Source organism: Temnothorax longispinosus, chromosome 1 (genome assembly GCF_030848805.1).
Source record: "Temnothorax longispinosus isolate EJ_2023e chromosome 1, Tlon_JGU_v1, whole genome shotgun sequence".
NCBI lineage: Eukaryota > Metazoa > Arthropoda > Insecta > Hymenoptera > Formicidae > Temnothorax > Temnothorax longispinosus.
Genome location: NC_092358.1, coordinates 2,790,850 through 2,817,142, shown reverse-complemented (window position 1 = coordinate 2,817,142; position 26,293 = coordinate 2,790,850). Strand labels below are relative to the sequence as shown.

At 42.9% G+C, this 26,293-nt stretch overlaps 1 protein-coding gene across 3 annotated transcripts in view; it reads left to right on the top strand.

Annotated features, from left to right (window-relative positions):
- Tmtc2 (Transmembrane O-mannosyltransferase targeting cadherins 2) overlaps positions 1 to 3,117 on the top strand; it is a 201,239-nt gene extending 198,122 nt beyond the window's left edge. The window contains exons 9-10 of one of the 3 annotated variants that reach the window (XR_011731088.1): positions 538 to 725; positions 2,480 to 2,543. Coding sequence is in view for 2 of the 3 variants with exons in the window: in XM_071772171.1 (XP_071628272.1) it covers positions 641 to 725; positions 2,480 to 2,811 (417 nt within the window). In the remaining variant the exon portion in view is untranslated. Of the gene's footprint in view, positions 1 to 537; positions 726 to 2,479 lie in introns of all 3 variants that reach the window. The other 2 variants (XM_071772171.1, XM_071772184.1) reach the window with 2 other exon arrangements.
- The last annotated feature ends 23,176 nt before the right edge of the window (positions 3,118 to 26,293 follow it).

Here is a 26,293-nt window from a genome sequence, read left to right as displayed (position 1 = left end):
CCACTTGAGAAACTTCTACCGCGATACGCAATATAATGCGCGATATAAACATATTTAGGTCAATACGAAGTCCCCGCTCCTCCCGGCTCTCACATCTCTGAAACTAGATTAATTTTGCGTCAAATGTTAACTATATACTCCGATAGTATTAACGAACAATAATGGATAACAACAATTAACCAGGCTTTTTTTTTTAAGAAATGAAAAAATTTTTTGGGGGAATTCAGCGCTGAATGTAAATCTATTTTTCTGTTTCTTGTGTTAGATATTGTTTTTCCTATGACACTCAATTTTGTGAATGGACGTTGCGTGTTGCATCCAAATTGTTAACAAAAATTGCGATATGTATTTCTGGGCGAGAGGAAAATTCGAAGTTGTTGTTTACTGTAATTTTGAAAATTCTAATTTTCTTCAATATTCATTTACATATGTTTTTTTTTTTATTATTTATGGAGATATATTTATGTTCAGCGTGACATGCATACATCCACAATTTAACGGATATAATATATTCAAAAATCTTGTCCAATGCAATAGAACAAGCTCCTGAACCGGTAGCAACCGCCAGGGGGAGGGGGGACAGACAGGGCTATCGAGTTCGCGGTGGCTCACGAGTCGCCTCTGCTTTCTCTCTCTTTAGTCGAGCCGCGTCTTGGAAGCGGAGAGATGGTTCCTGAGGGCCCGCAGGTTGGCACCGGACGACCCCAGCGTGCACCATCATTACGGTAAGGCGCCGACCAAAAGCTTCCTTTAATTGCGGACCGCAGGAAAGCGTCGTCGGTCCTCATCGACGTTGTCTGGAATTCGTCAGTAGGCGTCTCCGGTTACTGTCTCCGTCTTTATTCCACCGTCGCGTCGTTTCGTCCTCCCGCTCCTCGCCGACCGCCGAGATTCACCTTCCGTCTCTCGACCGCATCGCAATTTAAATGTCTAATGCCCGTATTTGTAGTCGTCTTCGACGGTGATAAGGGAAAATCCTCGTTCATTATTAAAGCAATGAAATACGCTCTCTTAAGCATCTCGCTTTTGCACTCGCCTAACGCGCACCCCCGGGAGAACCATTCCCCCTCCCCTCCTTCTTTTCCACCGTCACGCCGCGCCGGTCGCCGCAGCCGAGACCCCCATTGTAACAACGGTATAATTGATTCCCGATCCCCAAATCCGTTCTAGAAAGGAGTCCTCCAAGTTCCCTTCGATTGCGAGGGGGACTCGCGACGGGAATCAAAGAACCAAGATTCGAAGAGTCGCTTAATAGCAGGGGGAGATAAGAGGATTGCCGATTCGTCGAGCCGCTATAAATACCGTTGTAATATTTCCTGCGGGATGATAGTCGATCTGGCGAGAAGAAGGGCGAACCGACTAATCGAAAAGAAGGACGGATACGGAGAGAGTGCGGGGGATGAGTCGAGATGCCGGGGATGGAGATCGATGGGTATTAAAATTCCGGAGAAACGCAGCGACGCGCTTCGAAACGTCAGTCGCGTTAAATTGCACCGAGATACGAAGACGATATTTTGCCGCGTGCAATTTGCCGTGAAGGTATCTTATTTTTCCCATTCGCTCGATAGAACATTCATTATTAATATATATAAGTGACATAATCATACACACAGAAAAATATATACTACCCGCAAAATATTACTAAATATTACTTGTTCTAAATATTTGATAAGTTCATATATCCGCAAATCTACCATAAAGTCACAAGCATCACATTTACTCAAAACATATTCTAAATATTAGCAAGTCTAGTACTTGAAATACGAATATTTAATTAATACAAGAATTCGGATTACTTACTACATACAGTCTACTGAAGAGAAGTATATAATATTCTTATAAGAAGAATGAATTCTTGTTTTGAGCACAAAATTATGAGCTTTCCTAAGATTTGTGCTAAGTATATCTTAAAGCTATTATTAAGATATATTGAAGAAACCTATTACTCTTAAAATAAATAATTGCTTTTCTTGGCAGTAGAGTGATATTTTTCTGTGTGTAAGCTTGAATCGCGTTCTTTCGCTTAATTAATTAATAATAAATGGAACATCTAATTTGAAATCAAAGACTTAATAAGTATCTCAAATTTCTACCTTCTCGTTTATCGAAAATGTTCGTGTTTCATTAAGTTTCTCTCAAATTAAAAATACCGTTGTACAAAAATATTCTTTCGTCAGATTTCTTTAATCATATTTTCCCGCAGTTTTCCCTGTTCAAAAAATATTGCCCTCAATAAACATCTTTCTCATCTATCAAAAATCAGATATACGTGTTAAGCGAAATCGATCTTTTCAATTGCAAAATAACGAGTTATTAAACAGATTTGCAGATTTATATGCATTAAATAAATAATTGTCGCATCGATTAACGATCTATCAAGCAACTTAACTAACTTTAACAATACATGACGTACAAATTGATCGAACGCGATGCGGTCTCTCGCGACACGCACCGTAATGTCTGTTTGCAAAATTTCCAGGGCTGTTCCTGACGTCGCAGGGCCGACTGGTGGAGGCTGCCGAGGAGCAGCTGCGAGCGGCCGAGCTGTCGCGGTCCGATTACGAGCTGTCGGTCGCGGCGGCCTCGGCGCTGAGGCAAGCCGATCGTCGCGATGAGGCCGAGGTCTGGTACAGACACGCTGCCAGTCTGAGGCCGCACGAGGCCCGCAGCCATACGAATCTCGGCGCGATCCTACACCTGAACGGCAAGTACAAGCAAGCCGCCGCGGCTTACAAGGAGGCACTCAGGTTGCAGCCAGGCGACGCGACGACCATAACGAATCTGCACAAACTGGCGGCGATCTTGGCGTGACCTGAAGAAGCCGAGGGCGACGGCGATAGCGAAAGAAAGCGAGGACGAGGAGAAAATGAGAGAGGCGACGGTGTGTATCATACGACCCCGCGCGACGAGGAGGATCCCATCTTACCGATCTTACCGATCTTACCGTGTACCCCGAGACCCCCCACCGGCCCGATCTTCCTACCGATATTCGTTTATATCTCTGCGTCGTCGGTGACGCGCGCGTTCGTCGTTCACGTCGACGACGCGCGGCCGACTCGTATCGCCTGCTATGGTATGTAAAGAATAAAGCTTCCTTTATTTTTCTCTAATACACAACGGTATATTTCATTATTCATGTGAATCCTCTTCCCTTCCGTAGATTAAGTTATAAGATAAGGGAAGGATCGTATCATCCGCTTCTTTATACAACTTTTGATACAGGAAAAATATTTGAGATATTTTCCTTACATGCGGAAGTTCTTATGTATAAAAGATACATATAGAACATCGATCCCGTTCTTTAATCGCAGAACGAAGTGGATTATGGGGGGATTAAAAGAAAGCTTAACTATCTACTGATTCTCGTTAATAGATTTCTTCAAATTTGTCGCAACGCGAGATATCTTCCTTCGCCTATATACACACAGAGCAGGTAAGTCCGCCGTAGATTCGATAAGAGCAGATCGATAATTATTTTGAGCCGAGACACTTAACCGTGCCGTCACTTTCCCATCTATAAATCAATCGCCCCAAAATGGAAAAAGAAGACGAAGAAGTCAGATCGAAACGTTTTGCGCGTCGTTCGAGGGGATTGCTTGCGATTTCTTTGATGGAGCTCTGGATGAGATAACCGTTGGAATTCTCCTGAAAAGACTGCTTCGCTTAAACATTATTTCCTCTTTATTAATGCCGAATATTCCAGCTCGTTGGAACTTATAATTTGTTGTCAAATTTGTAATCTCAATCTTATAGTCTAGAAAGATTTTACTTGCGTTTTTATTATTACTTTATTTTCTTTTGTTAAATATATGAAAATTATTAGGCATATGAAGAAGTATCTAGATTCGCTATTAGAATTTTCTGCGGCAGATATTCGGATATCCTCTCTTTCTCTTTTCCGGCGAGGTGCTGAAGCTCCATTAATATCGAATCTATTTGCACGAAGGTACCAACTGGAATATTTAAGTTTACACTTTAAATCATACCTCCGAGTGAGTGCCAACGGTGCGAGCGAGCCCGGGAGCGGAATCGTGAGGGGATGACGGATGGAGAAATGGCAAAGAGAAAGAGAGAGACAGACTAGGTGAGAAGGGGTGAAAAAGCGGGCACACGGAGCCACCTGTCGCTCCTGTCGCACTGCTGGAGACAGTCTCAGCAAACACTCCGCGACCGTCGTGACGGTGACGGCGGCGGTTACGAAGCTTTGTTCCGCGAAGAACTCGCTTCGTTATCTTTAAAGCGGAACACCGTCAAGAGCGTCTCTTCTCCACGAAAAGATGACTCGCCCTGCTCGGCGGACGATGCGCCGCCTTGGCCATTTTATTTTTCGTCAACTTACCCATCTTTGCGGTTGTCTCTTCCCCGGCGTTACTCCCCCTTCGCGCCTTTATATTCTCTCTACTCTACCTTTATTTGCTCTCCAACTTTCTCTACGTTCCCTATTGTTTTAGACGCGCTTCGTGACGCAACAGATTAACTTCTTGCATTTGAATTGTAGAGGTATTAATTTTTCTTAATTTCTTCGGTTTTTTTTGCTACGTGGAGGAATAAAAAATGCAAAGAATGAAGTGGGCGCGCCAATAGAAGAATTGGTGAAAATGAACATTATAATGTATTACCGATTTGTCGATGTGTTATTTTGCTAATACTATTCGCAGTTAGGTACATTTATATGAAACAATACTCCGTTTCTTAGAAAGTCGAAGTGTCTCATCGCGTTTCCGTTTACTTTCTTCCTTACTTCAGTTTTCACGTCGCTTTTTTTTCCTCTGCATTATTTTATCTCAACTTCTTACCTTATAGGGCTCCCCTTTCAGTGTCTCGAAGGAGATCCTTTATATCTTGTATATAATCCCTTATCTGTCCCCTTTTTAATACTTTAACAATACCCGACTGCCATCTCATATTTCACATCAGCGTTAACGATCACAACGTTATTTTTATTTTTTGCCCTTTCACAAAGAACCGCGTCGATTTTTATTATTTTACTATGTATATGCCGCTCTTGTTGCACATATATTTTGCATCGTAGTTTTCTTACAATTTATGTGAATGCAGTACAGTGTAATACCTCTTTTCATTATTTCTACGTCCAATTCTTCTCTCGTATTTATTTTCAATTTGTTTTAAATACTTCAACACAAGGACAGTTCAATCGGCCAGAATTCACGTTTGTACGCAGTTTCAACGTAGTTCCGTCTCAACTGCAACAACAATGCCGCGAACAAAATATGACAGCCGTCGTGTTACGCGGAGTTTTCGAGTCAAGCTTTTGTTCTTTTATCTAACCCCCTTTTCCCGGCTTACATTGTCTTACTTTTAGTATGCCTCCAGTCGCTAGCCGCGTTTATTTTTCACTTCTCCCTTATCCGCTATCCCGAGCTGAACGCCATCGATTTTTAACCGCGATAAAAATGGCCCTTCGCCCGGCAATCCGACTACGAACGAACGCGTGCCATTTTATAAGCTTACAAGTATTATCATCATCCCCTTAGTTTGCTGTTCCGGTTCACTTCGCATTTTCCTCGCATTCCCTGCGATTTGTCTGAATCCGTTTACGTGATTTTCCATTGCTTGGGCTCTCTCTTTCATGCAACCGCCCCCCTCCCCCCCGTATGCACGAATGCACGTCTGCGCGATCTTTTGCCGCAGTTAACGATATTCAAATGCCGGCTTTACCGATGTACCTTGTAACATTACTGAGATCCTTACATTTCCTCACGTTTATTCTCCGCCTCGCTGCTGTTTTTCCATGATATTTCTGAATCTCATTACTCATAGAAATTGTCAAGGATAAATCAGTAACTATTTTCAAAAGACCTTTGTTAGTGTTATATTTCTTAAAAACTAACTAAAAACCGTGAAACGATAAATATCTTACTGTTATCTCTTTTTCATCTTCCTACATTTATCTCTTTTTCATGTGACACACGTGTAACCAATCTTTATTACTGTTTTTATCTAATTATACTTTCTTTGTCGTATTATTTCCGGTTATAACGTATTTTTCCTAGACCACTAAATTTCTCTCCTTCTCTCTCCTCTCCCCCCCTCTCTCTCTCTCTCCACTTTTTATTTTCCAGTAACTGCATTTTCATTAACTTTGCACGCAGCCTTTGCTAATTCGTTCGCAAGCGCGAACATTTAACGAGCGCCGGATCACCCTCGTTATTTTTCCGCTTTTATCTATCTCGCCGTTTCTCATTCTCTCTTTATATTTACCCGTGTCCCTCCTGGACCTACGTGACCATTTTCTACGCCTTTTTGCATCGCCGTAAAAAGACTGTCGTGTCGCATACCTTTCTGCTCGTTCATGATTTAGCAATAAGTACGGCGCTTTTACCTCTCTCTTTCCGTGCCCTCGTGCCATCTTGCGCCTTATTGATACTGCCGACCTTTTCCTTCGGTACGCCGTAAGCGCATCGTTCGCTTTTACAACCACTGGCGAACAAAGAGTGCACCGTCAAGTAACTCCAGTCTCTATACTTAGAGCGTGTGTACCGATTTATTCGTTTACAAGTACTTTCTCTACGGACCATCCCTTCCTTTCCCTAGCTATACCAGTCGTTCACTTTTTAACAGTTCTCTTGAACGATACTGCTGCGTCTGACCATTGTCTTCAATTTACTGCGTCATACCGCGCTGTGTCACCGTCATAGCGGTCTCGAGAAACGTCGTTTAAAAAAAAAAGATGACTCATGTACGTTATGTAACGCAAGAATTCAAGGCTAAGTTGGTCGCGACAAAAATCACGTGCGTCACGATCTTCCAACGGCAGATAAGAATTCCTTCTTCAAGGGGATGAACGACTTTGACGTAAAATAGGTTTTCCCGCCGTCGCTTTTTTCAATGACCTTTTCTTCCCTTTATCCTCCTTCTCACAATCTACGTCACGCGCTGCATATAAGCGCTTGTCTTCGTGCGTCCTTCTAGCGTCTTATCTCGCGCATCTTGTTCCTTTTTGTGCGAAACTCGCCGCCACCCTTTTGCCTTTGGTCCCTTCCTCACTTTATTTCTTTACACCATATCGCCGGAATGCAATAAGAGATGGCCAGATAGACGGACATTTATTATGCTGTAGGAGTCCCCTGGGAACGACCCGTCTCCATCCTCTCTACGTACAAGAGCGAGAGAAAAGCGAGTGCGCAAGGATGATTTGCTGAGGAAAATACCGGAGAATCTGTTGCAACAACCTGGGCTAATCTTTTCATTTCAGAATTATTTTCATTCTTAGGAGAACGTATTTTTTGTGCTCGCACGGAATGCTTGGAAACATGTAATTTAACAAATTATACAAGAATTTAGAAAGAAGGCCGTTATTCATGGGCCGGTATTCATAGTCGGAACTTATTTCAAGACCATCTTATAATACAGCTCTGTGATTGATTTATGACATCTTAAGACTGTACTTAAGACGGTCTAAATATAAAGATGGTTAAATATAAAAACCGACTATAAATACCTTTATGAATGCCTTTAAACTTCATTCAGATCGAGCAAAAACAATTTTCTTCTTCTTTCTTTTTTATTTTACAATTACTACAATTTAATGTAAATAATGTTGTATAGCAGTACAATCGAATAATGTCTTGAACTTAAATGCGCAATGCCGATTGATAAAATCTAGATATTAGACGCGCTTGTTACTCATCAGTAAATATCTATCTCTATCCATATCGTAACCGCGCGAACTGCAACGCAACGTAATAAAGGTGATGGCACACCGGTGTGCAGTTCGGCGCGACGGGAAACGAGAAACGGCAGCCGGGGGAAACGGGGTGGAAGCGATGCCGGGTCGTTATTGTAACGATGTGTACCGAACAATTCTGAAATTCGATGTGCACCGGTGGAGTGGCTCGGCGAAGGTGGATGATCGATGCGGCGAGGCGATAAGGCGACGGGTGTATTATTGCCGCGGTATGAAACAGTAAGAAGTTCCCATGAGTGATTGACGTCATGCCGCGCGGCGGCGACTGGAAACTTCGAATTACTTACCCGTGTGATCGATCACTGACGCAATACAGTTAGCTTATAAATAATAATAGTGACAGTTCTGTGTGCGAGTCCCATCCGGTAGCTGGACGCTACCGTTCGCTCTCGCCACATCGAAAATCCCGCATACAATCGGACCGTTCAATCAAGTGATTAAAAGGAGTCTTTCGAGGGTGGGAAGAGGTGAAGTATTATATCAACTCGGGGTGGAGAAGATAAATAAAAAGAGGTAGACGAAGGGGACGGGGAGAGACATGGAGGAGAATAGAGGCGAGCAAATTTTCCGCAACGACCCTCTTCGTCACGGGCCGCTAATCGCGGCTGAAATAAAACGGCCCATTAACCACCATCCGTCAAAGCGAAAGACAAACAGCGAACCGCGTCGCAGACGAAAGCGGCGGCGGCGGCGGCGGCGGCGGCGGCGGCGATGGTGTCGAAGGGATGGGAACAACAGGACCTGCTTGCTCTCCTGCCGCAGGTAAGCGAGATACAGGCCGAGAGATACAAGCCGAGAGATACGGGCGAGCGAGCCCACCCTATTCCGAAGGGGCAGCAGGTGTATCCGCGCAGCCTGATGAAATATTCCGCAGGGTCGTGTCACCCGAGATTACAAGATCGGTACTCGGCGGTATACGCAGGTGGAAGGTCAAACGGTACTTCGCCGCTACCGGCCCCCGAACTCGCCGCAGCGAGCTTCCCTGATTTACCCATCGCCACCGCAAAACGGAAGTGCGGCAGCGGATGATGGAAAATTCGCCTCCGACTGCGGTGGCTCATTACTTGTAAATGTGCGGATAGGAGGGAACGAGAGGAAGAACGAAATAGACTACAGCAAACCGTATTATATTTCATATTCTAAACTCTCCTTACGACACTATACAAATTTGAAACCGTAATATCATAAATTATATATTACTCTCTAAATCTGAATCAGTGAATAGTCACTATATATATATTAAAAAGTAAAAAATTGAGAGATAAACTGTACAATAAACTCTAAATGCAACTAACAGAGTTGAAACCAAAAAGAAAGCTAAAAAAATTAATTTACAGCGACGAGAACCACCATTAGTCTTTAGCTTTTCCAACACCTTTAAATTTTTTTTCTGCGAATACTTCTCCACGTAATAACCGAGTGTCTTGTTATTATAGTCATACGCTTTTGCAAGTGCGTCTCGTGCAAGTTCTTCACGAGACGACATTTTATTTCGCATCTCACGGAAGCGCTATTGGTAAGGTTGTCATAGAGATAGCGGCGAACTCTAACTTGGCGAAAACGGAAATAAAGAGCGCAAATCGTCACCGCTACGACATCGCTAACCGTGTCGATCCATCACCGCACGCGCGACTTCTCCTCTTTTCTATGTTTTTTTTTCCTTTCCTTTTCTCGCTTTTTTCTCCTCTCCCCCTCACTCCCGCAGTTAAACTCGCTTGCACTTCCCGTGGAATGCGACGTGAATGTCGATGAGCCGTGACAGGGCGGAATTCACTAGCGACTTAACGACAGCGTTCTTGTCGTCGCTACATCTCACAAGTCAGTTTTAAACGACACGCCGAGTTCCGCTACAAAAAGCTGCTACGACTGCTGCTTCAATAGTTTCTGTTGACTGTTAATGCTGAATATGACATGGTCGTAAACGGCTATTTGACGGATTCTCCAATTACCAGAGAAGTACTTTTAATAACAATCCTCGTCGGAGGAAACGACAAGCAAATATATAGTTGAAAGCTTTTCTTCTGATACTTCTTAAACATAATAGTTAAAATTATTATTTCTTATTACCATGTACTAATTCTCTTCCACTCCTCTCCTCTCTCCTCTCTCTCTTTCTCTTTTATTATTATATAATTATTACTGACAATTAATATCAAGACCGTTATTTTACACTATACATATATATTAAACAAGCGTCAGTAATAAACGTATCACAACGCGAACTGAAATCCCGAATTGGACAATGTCTCCAGTTAATGCCATATTCCGAGCAAGGGAATATTGCAGATGTGCGTATACGTATTGCCACGACGCTTCCGGGCCTGACGTCACATCCGCCTGCCTCAGCGTAACGGGCTATACTCGTCCGCGTTGTTATCGTACGGACACGGCGGCGATCCGTACCACCACCACCGTCACAATGTTATGCCCGATTAACGTGGAAACGGACAAAGCCCCAGCTTTCGTGTAGAGCGCCGTGTCCGACATGCCGTTAATCGCTGACTTTAATAAGCACGCCCGGAGAGCTTGCAAGGACCCGACGGCCCGCGATGACAATCGATCGCCCCGGCGCCGTCATTGTAACGCTTCCGAGCGAAGTTGCACAATGAATCCCCGCAACTTCGGTTTAACTATAACAGTTGTAAGTTCAGCAAGCTGGGAATAGGGCGAAACTGTTATTCAAGAATTAAAGATCACCTGCTTCATCCACAAGTGAGGTTTTCTGATCTTTTTTTTATCTGCATTCGATATTTCATAATTCGCATAATTCTATTTCAAAGCTGTAAGTTTTAAAGCGATTCGCCAAATAATTTCGAAAACGTTTCTATCTAAATACACATAAACGTTTAAAAGCTGTTGAAAAAAAAAATTCGAGTTTTCCTGTTCACGAAGAAAAACTGCCATAAAGAGAAATGACTGAAAGGCACTTTCGCAAGAGGAGAGTTTGTGTAAGGGCCCGCAAATTAATACGAAAGATGGGGAGAGAGGAAGGGCGGTCAGTCAGCAGTCTGCAAAGCGCAATATTCAGCTTACGGAGAAATATCTATTACCCTAATGTGCTCTAATACGCTTGAATGTGTCCGTTGCAGATTAATTATCTTAATGCCGGCCTTCGTAGTGCCGTAACGTTTTAGGAAAATTTGATTACTGCGGATAAAGTCTAGGGGAGGTAGGGTATTCCACGCGGAACGTGACCCGCTCGTAGATCTTAGAAACAAGAGACGGAAAAAATTATCAGAGATCAAAGTTGGGCTCATGAATATTAATGTGCCCGAAGTGGAATTAATTTGCAGCATTTATCTTTTCATTCGGAGCGTTAACTAATTAATTAAAGTTAAATGTGTCTTCAATAGCACCCATTTGCACGTGTGTGTCAGTGAGAAATTTACGTCGGACTATATTTGCACTATGTATAACTGTAGGAAATAGGATGGCTGAGAGAGATTCGTACGTAATTTAAATAATATAATTTCTTACATAGTTACACACGCATAGTTACAATTAAATTAAAGCGGCGAAACAAGCGCGTGAGTGTAACAATCCATGAACCCCCCCAATAAAAATGGATTAAACAGACGTTCATCCGAGCGGAAAAGCGCACGTCGCGCGGGAGTTTACGACGTAGTTAATAATTAAACCACTTCCCCAGCTAACGAAAACAGGTCGTGCCCGCAGAATCCGCCGTCTCTGGGGAGGCCGAGCGCGTATAGCACGAGGATGTGCGAGCGCGGGGGGTGAAGAGGCGCCTTTTCCACCATAAATCATGTCGGCGGAAATCCGCGCGCGCGGGACACGCGGCGGAGACGCGGTTCAACGGTGCGGACGACGTAACCTTAAGCGGTAACCGGCTCGCGATACCGGATCGCAAAACGCAATACAGTCACCGGCGAACCCGGCGAACCCCTCGACCGATGATAACGATTTAACGATCGTCGCATCGCTACGCCCCCGCCGAGAGAACGAAGCAAATTACATTACACTCCCCTCGTTCCGCTTATCTCCAATTAAGGGACGGAAATCAAAGTCAGCTGAGCGCTAAAAAATGATGATTTGTACTATACTCGACAAATAGCTGCAAATAGAAAAATTAAACGCATACTTATCGCCGATGTCATTTTAACGCAGCGACCGTTGCCCCAATATTGAGCTCTTTAACACCGTTTCTGTTTCTAGCGCGTTACGTTATGCATTTTGTTTTATATCGCTGGACAAAAAAATGCATTTGTAATATACGCAGCGGCCAGCGCTCGAAAGGTAAACAAAAAAAAGCTAGAACGTGCCGCAAAAAAGTCTTGCTAAAATGAAATTTCGCGAGAGATACTGCGACTCCCCGCGAATGAGGCGTCGTTGCGATATATCGCAACGTTGGACGACGCGACGGGAGAAAAAGCGATTAATCCACCTCGTTTGCACACCACATGGCCGGCAGCTGCTTTCGCATTCGGCCGTGGCTGGCTATCGAATGGAAATGAATTCCCCCGGCCCGGCGTTAGTTTCCACGAAGCGAGGAGCCAGGATGGTGCTCTTTGATGTAAGCGTAACCACCACTTTCGAATCATCCCGCTAACACTGATTTTTCCACCTCAAAGGACGACGCGTCGTCGGCACGATCGATTTGCGGCGATCCGTATGTGCGCGCGATTGTAAGTTGAAAAAGTGACAAGGCGCCCGCATATCGAACACAAATTCCAAGTAATGACAACGAAATTATTTATTTCAGTGCAAAAGTGAAAGCACAGAAAAGTAAAATGTGTTGATATAGTAAAAAATAAAATAGCAAAAGCGCTGATACGAAATTCATAAAAAGTCACGAGATGTTTATACTTAAAAGATATTGCATCTTATTGAATATTGACGTAGTAAATTGTAGAATTAAATCAAGTATTAAAATCGCGTTTGCAAAAGTCTCTTTCTTGAATACGATTAGACGTATTATGTGCTTAATTATCAGATGGACACCCGCCCTGACGGAGCGTACGGCACAATTGTGTCGTCAGCATCAACACCGGCAGAAATACGCGAAACAAAATTGTTTGACGTATCATCTTCAAAAGAAAACTTTCATTAGCTTAATGAAACGGGTGACTCCGGCAAAAGCTAGGCCGCAGGCGCGGCTCGCATCCGGGACACAAAAGGGAACGTAGTAGCAGGCAAAAGAGAGAAAGAAAGACGAGGACGGACGACAGGAGATGCGCCCTGGTAAAGCTCGTCGGCACTTTAATTAGAGAAATTAAATTTTCAAACGAAACATACAGCCCTGACCCGCTGCCTCTTAGCCCAGCGCGGCCGCCGCCCGGTTCCGCTCTTCCTCTCGCAGGAGATACGATGAACAGTCAGAACGATCTATCTCCGGTAGCAAAACGACGATTGTAACAACGATAATGAGCAAAGAAAGCATAACAGTGTCTCGGTTTCCGCGGAACTGTCGACAAATAATACGCATCCGCGGGTTATTTTGCCATGAGAAAAAATATATATATAATATATAATATATATTTTTTGTATTTATCTTGGCTAGAAAATTGTTCTTGCAAACAGAACGTCACGAACAAAACTTGACGTTCTGTTTGTTAACTCTGCAGTGACGAGATGATTTACGACGACACAAAAGAGATGTCGTTTACATGGAGCTTTTTATGCGACAGATTTTGTCTAAAATAGAAATAAAATTGTTTGTTTTCTCTTTTTTATATCCACAAATAAATAATACTATTTTAATTTAAGCAAGAAGTCGACGTTTGTCTGTAAGATCGTAGGTCATCGCGAACGGGGTTAAATATCTTTCTCGTTAATTCCGCGCAGGTCTTTCTTGCCGCGATAGTTCTTTCGGAAGTCGCTGACTTTCGCGCAAACAACGGTTCTTCGTTCTTACCATTGTCTCGAATGGGAAGGAGCGGCCGCGAGTCGAGTGAGCGTGGCGCGAAAGAGGCGAGACGGAGGAGCGAAGGGGTTAATTCGAAGGAAAACACCATCGCCGTGGAACGTGATATACCCGACCTTGGCAATTCGCAGGCCAACTCGAACCGGCGATTCGTTTTATTCACGATCACGAACGCCCAACAAGGTTTGTATCGCCTGCTTGAGTTTCCCGCTCGCGGCTCGAACTCCTTTTTTCCCCTCGCCTTTTCCCCTCTCATCTCCGACATCAAGCGCCGATAATTGACTTCGAAGTGGGTGTCGAGTAGCGAGAAATTCAGTGTAGATCGTCCGACGAACAAATGGCCGATCTTAAAGAAATTAGTTTCGAAGTATTCTCCTTTAATGAGTAGTCGGACTTTTCTCCTCGACTCGAGTGATGACGCTCGAAAATCGCGAATGCCGCCGTGTCGCAAACTTGATATTTCCCGGTATTAAGTATTGCCTTTAAAATTATTACTTTTCTAATCGCAGACACACAGTCCTATGTGAAATCTCGTAATATTATTTTCTTTGAAATCCGGTAATCTACAATTTTATCGTAAAATTACGAGGCATTTTACATACAAAACTATATTCCATCCCAAGAACTCTATAAAATCAGTTTAACTTCTTTGTGCTCGAATTCTTTTTCATAATATATAAATTACTTTTGAAATATGAAATGGAACAATGATATATATTAACATAAATTTAACAGAATTTCACATTTAGCATAAATGTCAAACATGAGTTGCTGAAACTAATTTTATGTAGAAGTTAAAAGGGTTTTCAGAAATTTAAATCCGAAAAAAATTAATTACGGAGTAAAGTAATTAGTTAATGTGAAATAATTAGATTTGTGCATAATACAATGGATGCTTTTCATCCATCATGCAAACGGACATTCATGTGCCTTTATAAATAGGCATATTCGTTCAGCCGTGGCTTGTCGTCTCTTTCCGCTGGTCATTTCCGGAATCACATCATAAAGCAACGCCCGGTATGCCAGGCTGAAACATTATTCAATGAACCGTACGTATAGCCATTACATGGTCATTCTTCTTCATCCCTGCTTACCTTTAAATCCCTCCCAGAAGGGATGTCGCGTGTGACGCGGACATGGCACAAAGTAAGAATAAGCGTGAAAGTAACGCTTATTTATGGTCAAAAAAAATTTTACATGTCGACGAAAGACACGAGATGAGAGGGAAAGAAATATTAGGATGACGCAAAAATAATGCTGATAAAATTAAACCTTCTTCAAACGCATTAAACGTCTGCTCACTAAAATAAAATTATCTGTTCTTCCAGAAAATATTTGCAAAATCACTTATAACTAGAGTGAAATGTTTTTATTGAGAAATTATCTAATTTTTCGTGACAAATAATCTGAGAAATAATCTAAGAAATAATCTGAGAAATATGATTTTTAAAAATTTCCAAATTGAAGATTTTTCCAAGTTGAAGTAAATATAAAGAGCCTAATGTAGTGTTTATATTTATCACACATCGAGTCATAATTTTAAAGACGCAAAGGCATTTTTATGATATAACTCTCGCCGATAATTCTCAACAAATCACAGAGAAACGACCGTACCGTACGTGCCATAACGACCATAAAGCAGCAGACGGTATTATTTCCAGAGGAAGCGCGCTGGCGTGTCGACGTATTCTTATCTCCATTCGGTAGGAATATTCACTTTCAAAATGACGTCATAAATTAGACGGAACTTCGACGAGTCTTTATTCAATGAGCCACACGTTAGCCAGCACGAAGAGGCCCTTATCGATCTGAACGAGAAGGTAGGGAATAGAACCGGATAAGATAAAGAAAAGGGGAGGTCGGAAAGGAAGAGGTATCGGGTGGCTAATTCAAAGAGGGCTTCTATTCTTGCGAAACGTGATATTCCGCCGCCTTTAGATATTTGCAGCTAGAATACTTCGGCTAGAAGCTCATTTTACTCCCAATCTGAGGTGAAAAATAGGATTATGATCGCGCTCCCCTTCGTCTTTTCGTTCTTTCTTTTATCCCTTCTTGCGTTCTGCGATTATAGTCTCAGTTGTATGTGAATATGTCTCCAACATGGACAAACTTGGACAAGCAAAAACGCAAAGTATATAAAACAAAAAAGAAAAAATGTGTAAGAAGCAAATGTGAGAAATAATAGAATTGTTATTTCATATTACAGCGGGAACTTTTACACAAAAGAGCTTGAAATTGAAAATCACACTCTACATTTCTTTCTTCTATATACTCTTGACTGAAAAACAATTTGTGAATTTGAGATTTAATGGAAAAGTTCAGGTTTAAATATTAGAATGCTCTTTTGTATAAGAAGTTTACAACGATCATTGTTTTCATATCAAAAAGATTTAATTATCTTTCTTTTGCAATTTGCACGGGACTTGATACAATACATCTACTGAGGAGTAAATAAGAAACGCGTTATTGCTCACGAAGGTGAAAAATAGAAGAAAGAATTGCGAGGAAGATGAACATGACGCACGGGGGAACAGCAGACAAAGAATAGGGATCATGAGGTTAATTTGAGAAATTTCGTTGGGAATGCTCAACCTAGCATCTCGTTTTATTAGTATCCTGGGACGCTAAATAAGGTTACCACCATCGTCTGCCATTTGGTCCTTTCCAAGCTGCAGTTCCTCGCTACAAGAAGTTCATCCAAAATACTAAAAATCCACCGCAAAGATATTTAGCGACTATTTATAATTTTAATAATAATATATGTGTATTATATAATGTGCTTTATATCTAGCACAAGGCATTATTTTTATCTTTGTAAATAGCATTTTGCGCCTTCTTGTCTCAATCCTATCGATCAGCTGATTATCGTAGTCACCATGCAATTCAACAATTCGCCTTGGCATTCAATTTTTATCTATCTTCGCACGTATTCAATGAGCAGCGCGTTAACCGCCGCACGAATATACTTCTTTTTCCTCGAATCCGACGGACGCGGCCGTTCGGAATGGTGGAACGAGAGTCGGGCATGAGACACACCGTTGGCGTGGTAAATTCCTCAAGGTTAATCCGAGGAAAGGCGCTATTTTCGCAAAACGTGATACCGCCACTCGTGGAAACTTGGCGGCGCAGCGCGGCGCGTAGCACTCGTGGCGGCTAACGAGCTGGTAAGTCGTTTTACTCGCGAACTCGGACACTAAACATGGTTAGCGCGGTACTGCGCTACTAAGGTTCTCTCTCTTCCGTTTCCCTCCGCTTCTTTCCCCGTTTCGTGGAAACAGCCTGGAAGCCAAGTATCCTCGACGACGAGGGGGGGTGGTTATACCGGCCAACCGAGTAAAGAAAGAAGCCAATAACCGCGGCGCGGCGACTAGAAGAAGGATAAAGAAAAGTACAGAAGGGAGATGGAGCAAGAGATTGGGAGAGATAGGAGAGAAGGAGAGATAGAAGAGAAGTCGCGGAGAGAGCGCGGCGCAGGAAGGAAGGAAGGAAGGAAAGGCAGGCTGCCAGAGCTCTTTGGTCTTGGGTCTCGGGCGGTAACTCGATTTGTCGCCCGTCTTGAGCCAGATGGATCGGAAGTAGACGCGAACGCCGGCCGCATTTCAAGTAGACTATATCCCGCCCGGGCACCCTACACCCACGTATACTACACGTGTCTGCACGTGCACGTGTACGTTTCGCGTATTTTGTCGTGCAGCCGCACACGATGGTCCGGCGAGGATCTATTCCGCCGGACCAACAACTGACGACGACGACGACGAGGACGACTATTCCTCTCGTCGTCTCCACGGCCCCGTCGAGGACACCGGGCAAACTCGGTTTTACCGTCGAATGCGGCAGTATTCGCTGAACGAAATGGGATGAGGATAAAATGGCGGTAGGACGATAACGTTCTTAAGGCTGGCCAGTACGGCCGACGGTTGCGGGATCACGACGGTGACGTGTCGCGTGGATCAGCATAGTCCTTGTCCCGTGTCTTTCCGGAACAGAGACTACCTACACATGTACGTCGGGAACTCCTTAAAAACGTGTTCGTCGTACGAATGGCTGACGCGCAAAATCTGGTAATCCCGTTGTACGATTGAACCTCGTTTCAATGCAAGAAACACATCCTCGATTTGGCCGAGAATGTAAAAAAGATAATTAAGCAAAATATCTTGGAATTGATCTTGAGCCATGCTTCTTGCTCTGGAAGATCTTCGAGCTTATCCAAATTATAGAAATTTCCCAATTTTCTTTTTTGTTCTCTCTATTGTGCTCCATTTCTACTCGTATCAGCTATAGAACTGTGTTTAACGCGTTCTGCAAATCAGTTAAATAGCGATTTATGGAAATGGACCCAGTACGAATCCTCTTGAATTCTCAGCGACATTGCTACGTGTCCCTTTTCGATTATAGCCAGTTAATTTCGATCTCTCTCTCCCGTATCGGATTCGAGACATCGCAATCTCCTGAGCTGTCCGCTAGCGATATCAGTGGCAGATGTTCCGGGCAATCGCGCCAGGCAGAGAAGCCGGTTAGAGAGATAGCATCGAGAGATAGCAAACAGATCTGTGTCTTCGCTTGTCAGTCGGCGCGAGCTGAGCAACACATTGTCGCATGCTGATCAAGATATATCGTACACGCCTCGTGAAACTATCCGACGCAAATTCGGCGTTAAATACGTCGCGTCCCTGTCTCGTTAGAGAATTTCAAATTGATTTTAATTTAAATATCCCGTGAGGAGTTTTAATTTAAAATTTAGCCCTAAAATCACAAATACGTTACAAAAAATTATAAATATAAACATGTATGTGCATATATTGATACTAACAATCTGTTAACGACATTACATTTAATTAAATTTAAGAGCGTTAAAAGCAATATTGGGGATTATTAATCTCTCACGCGGCACTACATATTATATTATCATATTATTTGTCCCAAAGCAAACTTCAAAGGCCATCTTCTGAATTTTGTTATAACAGTGACCCGGGGTAAAAGCCGGCCAACGCGACGCTAAATATGGCCTACGAATGCAATGTTTGCGACACCGCGAACCGGACCGTGCGTCACAAACGACCGTGCGGCCCCTGTGTATCACAACAATCGGATTATCGTTCGCTAATTAATGCCGTCGCATTTCGCGGAGATCGAGTTAGCGCGACTAGCGGCAGCGGTGGAAACGGGAAAATCGAGTTTCGCGCCGATAGAAAATACGAGGGTGCGGGAAGAACGCGCGGATCCGTGCCGCACGGCCGGATAGTAGCGGAAGATAGCTGGACCGTTGGTATATGTATATACATACGTATATATACATACATATGTACATACATAGATTGGCACCGGAACACATACACACATACACACATACACGGGGCTATCACGAGACGAGAGTACCAGGGGTGCCATTAGCGGGGTGTGTTTTGCGCCTAGGTCGCGCGATCAACTGCGAGGTTCTCTTCGGTAAAGAGGAACGAGGCCAGGGTGGCGGAGACAAGGGTAGGAGGGGACGGGGAAGACGAGGAACTCTCTATTGTTACCGCTTTACCCAGCATGCATATTTAACGCTCGCATTCTCTGCCTCGCCCCTCCCTTCCCCTTTTATCTACCCCTTTCGTTGATGCACACGCGTGCGCGGATAGGTGTAAGGCATCCGCGCTTCGACGATAATTCCGGGCAGCCATTCGACTGGACCACGGGAAACCGTGAGCAGAATTTCGATTTTTAGATTTACCGCGAAATCGGAGTAGCGAATAATTAGCAAATTTATCAAGCTGGCGCGGGCGTTAGAATTATGTCATACTGTATATTAGGATTATCAGGTCATGTATTTTGTAAGTGTATTCGAGGATAATCTGTGCATGAAAGTAATCGGAAGAAGCACAAATCTTGGGTAAAAGATCGAGGACCCTCTATAAGTAGCTCAGGCAGCTAGAGTTCATCAGCAGAGTTTGCTCGCTTTGAGACACGTTCCACTGCTAAGAAGATGACGGAGGAGGCGTGACGAGGATATTCCCCGGAAGACAATGAAATTTAATTCGATAATCTATCTTTCTCGCGCATGACTCGAATAATGGTTGGTATGAGAGATCGCGGTCAATTGAAGGATCTCCGTAAAAAACGTAGCAAGAAAGAAAGAAAGAAAGAAAGAGTTAAATTTGTCAGGTACAATATTTTCTTAAAATTTTCTTAAAAATCCATTCTTTGACCTAAAAAAGAATATTATTAAATTTAAATGATAAGAAGAAATTATTAACTTTACTTTAAAATTGGTGAAATTGATAAGAGATCTCTTTTGGAATACTTTATATAATGTTGGCAATCAAGTTAAAGAATTATTTTAATTTTAAGTTGAAGAGTCGCAACTCACACAGACTCAGAATTTCATCGTTGCTTCCACGAGCATAAAAAACAATTATTAAAATTAGGATTTTGTGATAGATATATTTTTCAAGCGAGCTAAATTCGAATTGATATTTGAAAAGACCGCTTTTGGAGAGAATTGTGCCGAACAACGGAAACGGAAGAGCGAAGATGAGGCGCGAGCGCGCGTGCGAAGCTTTGTGAGCACAACGCAAAAATGTATGACGGGTGTGAAATAACGAGGTGCGCGTCAAAGGATCCATCGTCATCGCACGGGCTTTTTCTTACGATTTACACATTATTGCGACACGGAAGAACCTTTGTGAAGGTTGGAGAACGAACTTTCTCAGCTTCTGAGAAACATCGTTCGTCTCACCTGGAAGCTGGAGAGACGATTCCCGGCACGAAGTGCATATGGACGACGAAGTGTAACGCAACATCGTTGTTGGGCGTCCTCATCGACAGACGGAAAAAACCTCCTTCAAATATCGCTGTCTCCTCGAAGATGGGGTGCGAAGCGCGGTGATCGTTCGAGGAGAAAATTCACGCGCGAATAATTCCTTGCGTTGAAAAAGACAGGTCGATCCGCTGGGAAAATCAATTCGCGTAACCGAGTGTTACAAAGTATATAAAGAACCATAGGCTTTCTCTAATAATAGAAGGGAAAAAATCAGGTTTTAATGCCAATTGTCATAATTGCGCAATTATTTAATACTGACCAATCGCAATTAAGATGCTTATGTCGAGAATGCAAGAACAGATTTTCGCAATAACAACCGTTCGTATATCCGAGTCTCATGGAGAAAAATAACAGATCTATTTCAAATCTACGAAAAAATTCGCAGAAAGTGCCGCTAATGTTGCAGTTATTGGGCACGTGGAATTTATTAAAATTTCACACTTCGACAAGCGCTCGTGAATTCAGTGAAATATCTTCGCGGGTATTTCTAATTAACTGATCGTTAATAAGCGCGTTCAGCGTGATATTGCGTGAATTGGGATAAAATTGTGCGCGGGAACGCCAATCCCCCGACGGGGCGATGACGGGAACGACACGTTTTTCTCACATTATATAGCTCGTTATGCGACCGCCATGGAAATGATAATGAAAATCACGAGTGTTGGGCAAGGCGGGCGTTTGAGCCCGCGGGTCCACCGCTGCGCCGCGAGCGCAAAGCGTGGAGATCCGTAATTAACGGTACTAATGATCAAATAATATGGGCCGCCGGCTAGCAGTACGTACAGCGCGATCATTCACTCCGTCGGAATACGGCCGTTCTGTACGATGATTAATCGAATGTTATACGCGCAACAATATTGAATTCTGTTGTTCCGCTGATACGCTTATAATCTCGAGAGACACGAAGCCGAATCTCCCTTGTAAAATTTATATAAATACAGTTTTAATATGTTGTTTTGGCGTTAGACAAATATTTACAATACCAATTACTTTTTTGTTTTTTTTTTAATGTCAAAATGCGTGTATCACTCGCCAATAGGATACGTAAAATAAATATCAGAGAGCCGCGGTTGTGGAAATATGAGACAGAGTAGAAATTTATAACTATATTTGCGACGTCGGCTTTTTTAGAGAGTAGCTTTTTTAGAGAGCTTATGAAATTTTTAAGCACGTCGAATTGATTTAGATGACGTATAAAGATAACTAATTACGTAATAGGAAAATGTCAAGTTTCTAGGTAAAATTTTGCAATTTTGTGCGTGACAAGATATTAGTATTACACGAAGGACGTGAAACCTGACCAGACTGAGGAGAATAAACGGGTCGTCGCGATGACGTCGACGTCGTTCGATCGTAACGCAGAAAAGAGATTATTCCGAGAGGAAAAAAACGTGAGAATACGTGACAGGTGTCTTGTGCACGGCCCACGTGCTCCAGGATACGTCAGTCAAACTGTCCGCGGATTGCTTCGAGTATAATAAAATTTTACGAACACAGGCTCTCGGAGCCGGGAATAATTTCGCGGACAGACGAATTTGACCTCTCACGCGGTTTAATTAATACCCATTTTCATACATATTAATGACATTAATCTAACAGCTAATATCGTTCGCGTGTTATTACGTCAGGATGATTATTACTTAACATAACCGCGTAATTAACGTTATGGTCTACGTCGATTGAGCAAAATTGAAATCAACCTTGTTGAAATTGTTATTATATATTTACGGTCTAAAGCGAGGAAATATTGCGATTGATTAAATGAGCAGTTGTGTTTTTCACGTTAACTTTCTAACATGATATTTAGAAAATTTAAATGTATATATTTTCACGCATAAGTGATCAAGTGCTACAAATGCTCGCAGCTCGACATGTGATTTCTTCACTTCAACCGTCTAGAATCAAACTTTATTCTTTTCAAACGGAAGAAGAATACTAACATGTAAGAAATATTAGGTATCCGTGGTAACTATATCCCGCAGTCACAAATACAATAGGTTTCATCGCGTGTAACTTGATTCATCAAAGTTTCTTAGCGAAAATGAACTTCCGACCATACCTATATTCAACGTGCGTTTACAGCCGAGATTCGGGAGACGAAGGAATTAAAGCAAGACGAGCGAGGGTAAGCAGAGAGGGTAGAACGGCAGCGCGAAGAGAAAGGGCTTCGTGAGTAAGCAGAAGCCGCGAAAGAGAATGCGAGTGTTGAATATGCAAATACCGTCTGTAAGCAGTGCGGGAGTTTTTTTTCCTCGGTGAAGTGGCTCACCCCGTAAAATTATAACGGGCGTGCGAATTCGTCAGAAAGCGCCAGAAAGTGAAGCCCACCGCGCTCGCGGTGTTCCTCTTTTTTTCCCGCTCCCCCACAACCCTTTTCCCCTTCCCCTCCCCCTATCCCTCCCGATAGAGTCAATTTAAGTTTCCGCCTTTCGCAAATGTTTTCCGTCTGTCTACGTTGCGCTCGAGCGCGGAAATGAAAGATCAATAGGGGTCACGGCGGTCAAAAAGGCGGTCGAAAAAAAGTGGCGAGCAGAATACTTTTCTTTACGAATACCTTCGGAACAAGAATTCCTAGCAAGACGTACTCATTTCGGTCATTCTATGGTTAGAAGGTATAAGAAGACAGATGAGGGAGACAGAGAAATATCGTAAACGGTAAAATTCAGAAACAATGTTTTCTTGTAGGAACACAAGAGTGTTTTAATTACAGTTTGAAAATAATGTTTCAAAATTGAGAATTTTGTACATATTAATAAAAATAGTTAATTATTAACAAAATAATTCATTTTTGATGAATTATATAGAAAAATCATTCATATTCAAAATATATCACTTCATTCCACTCTCTAAATAATTAGTTAACGTACGAAGAGCAGTATATTTGGGGTACGAAGGTACGATGTTACGACTCTTTTAGATGTTGATTAAATCTCTTATTCAGATTAATCCATTAAGTGATAAATCAATTATATGTGACTTTAAATATAAATCTGATACAGATAATGCAAGCAATCAATATTAATAATTATTAACATAAAAAAGTATGAAGAAGAGAGAGAGAGAGAGAGAGAGAGAGAGAGAGAGAGAGAGAAAGAAAGAGAGAGAGAGAGAGAGAGAGAGAGAAAGTTAATCAATCTGCTTTTATTTTGTTCCCTTTCAATGATGTAATCGATAGCTATAATTCAAACAGTTATATAAATATTAACGGCATTCAATTTGCTGAGCCAGCTGAGCTAATGGCCAAAATATTAATGGTTTTGCGAGTACTTTCTCGATACTCACACACAACGTCGAGCCCTTTTACATCTTAGCTCGTCATGAAACTAGGAAACATTAATTCCACGTAAATCAAACGAGTGGACACCAAATACGAAAGCGATAGGATCGAAACGAGCGCGAACTCTGTGCGAAGAACTCTCGTAAAAGTTATCGCGGCTTCATTATCGCAGGAGGCAAGGGTGGGAGGCAAGGGAGGGACGGGCCCGTTTGATGTAGGAGGAACATCAATAAACGATGAAGGTCGGAAGGATGGCGAGTAACCGGAAGTCGACGGCTATTTCGACCCCAGTGCCTGCACTCGAATGCACTTTAGTCGCCGTCGCGGCATTGGCAGAGGAATTCGACCACGTGCGCGTCTATTCGCGCCACTCGACGACGAGGCTCGAGGAGTTCCCGCACGAAACGGCGGCGAGAGCCGCAACTCGCGAAAGTCGAAGCTGCCACTCGTCGCGATACGTGGTATAACGTGCCGGTCGGTCGATGTAACGTCGGTGCACTTAAGCGAGCTCCACGTTCGCCTTCTGACGGACGTAAACTTTTAACGAGTGACCGTATACACCGGTGGACGGAGAGAGGAAGAGCGGAAAAACTCTCTCTCCTGCGGTCGCAAAAACGCAATGGCGACCCTTGAACGCTCCGTTATAAACCATACAAGGACACGTCAACATGTAGCACACACGTGCATCGCACATGTACCACACACATATCTAGTATCCGTAAAGTCCGCAACAGCGAACGCAGCATGGAGAACGGAATGTAACGCAGGTGGAACCGAAGACAAATAGCCGCGCTTGAAGCTTCGTGCAACAGGCACTGGAGTTACGGGTTACGGCACGTATCGGGTAATACGATTCTTATACGGTGGATGAAGATCCCATGTTTCGCGAACGGCGAATACCTTGTGTTTCCTCGTGGAACACGATTGAATTATGCGTTATACGTGGTAAACATCTGTCGCGCATTACCGTTAATATCGAGCTTCCTTGAATATCGTTTAAATAATGTCGAATACTAATATCGATCGAGCAAATATTGTTGTTCAAATTTATGATTTAATAAAGAATTTCCCAAGAAGTCTACAAATCGCGAAAAAACCTACAAGAGAAAATTATGTAAATAAAGAGAGCAATTCTCATTCTGAGAGATAGAGCCGATATCACAGTCTCCGATTAACGTAATTCTCCGATTAAACTCACTCTTCGTCTCTTTCTAGGGGGACAGTTAGAAAGAGATGCAGAGTGAGTTTAATCGGAGAATCACATTAATCGGAGACTGTTATAGGCCGGTATCACAGTCTCCGATTAACGTAATTCTCCGATTAAACTCACTCTTCGTCTCTTTCTAGGGGGACAGTTAGAAAGAGATGCAGAGTGAGTTTAATCGGAGGATCACGTTAATCGGAGACTGTGATATCGGCCCATATAGTATTCAAGATAATATTTGTATGTAAGTCACGTTACATAGCTACGATACACGAAATATTCTCGTGAACGTATGTTTTGGGAATTTACATATTCACTACCAACAAAGAATGTTAGACGCGGCAGAATACCGTGACGCGTAGCTCTCAGTTCTTGTCACATGATTGTAACTGCGAGAAAATATTACGCATTATACATTTTCGCGGCACGACCTCGATATATCACACGACATGACAATTAGCAGCCGCATTATGTAGTTGTTGCATCCATGCATAATTCAACAGTATCAACACGGCCGCGATATATCATTCGTCACTTGATGAAGCTACCCTTGAAATAAAACATCGCGGATGCGAAACGCGCGCAACGTTGCGTCGCGTCGGAAGCAATTTCGCGCGGATGAAGCAAGTTAAATGGAGCCGGATGAAGGAATACTTTTCGACTCCGCCCGACAGACGATCGTAGTTGCGAGCGGAAATCTCTACACTTCTACAGGAACGCCGCGCGCGCATTCCGCAACACCCCTTCATTTTCACGAAAATTACGAATGCAACAACGTATGAAATATGCATATTCTTGTGCAATAGTAGAGCAAAGAAATATATAAAGTGATTTATTAATAATAGACAAATATATCGCTTTGTATCAAGAGTTTTAATCTTATTATCATACAATTGACATTTAATAGTTGAGAAAACGACACGGTTTTACGTTCACCAAGATTAATTTCCGATTTGAGCAGACGTGCTCTCGCAGGTAACATTATTCCTGCATGCAAGCAAACGATAAAAAATATACGGAAACCATAGACCGAAATGAACTTTCAATCTACTGCGAAGCGCGAATAGAATGTTCTTGATATCTCGCGATATTTACCCGCCGTAAAACGGAGAAGAGACCTGGAGAACCTTGGGCACATAAATTTACCCTCCCTAGGCAACTCTCTAGCTCGCTCGCAACACTGACACACTGCACACGAACTGGACTGAACAGCTAAAGCGATAGATTCATGAAATTATCGCTCTACTTTCGGTGTGCGTAACTTTCGTCGTTAGCGCGCTGCCGAGCGAAATTTACCGTTCGACGAAAATGGACTGCGGAAATGAATCAATTCGGATGTTTGTTATGCGCGCGTGCCCACGCCTCGACGAAACGTATGAAATTTTCTTCATTAATTCCGCGGGAAGGTTCGTTACCGTTTA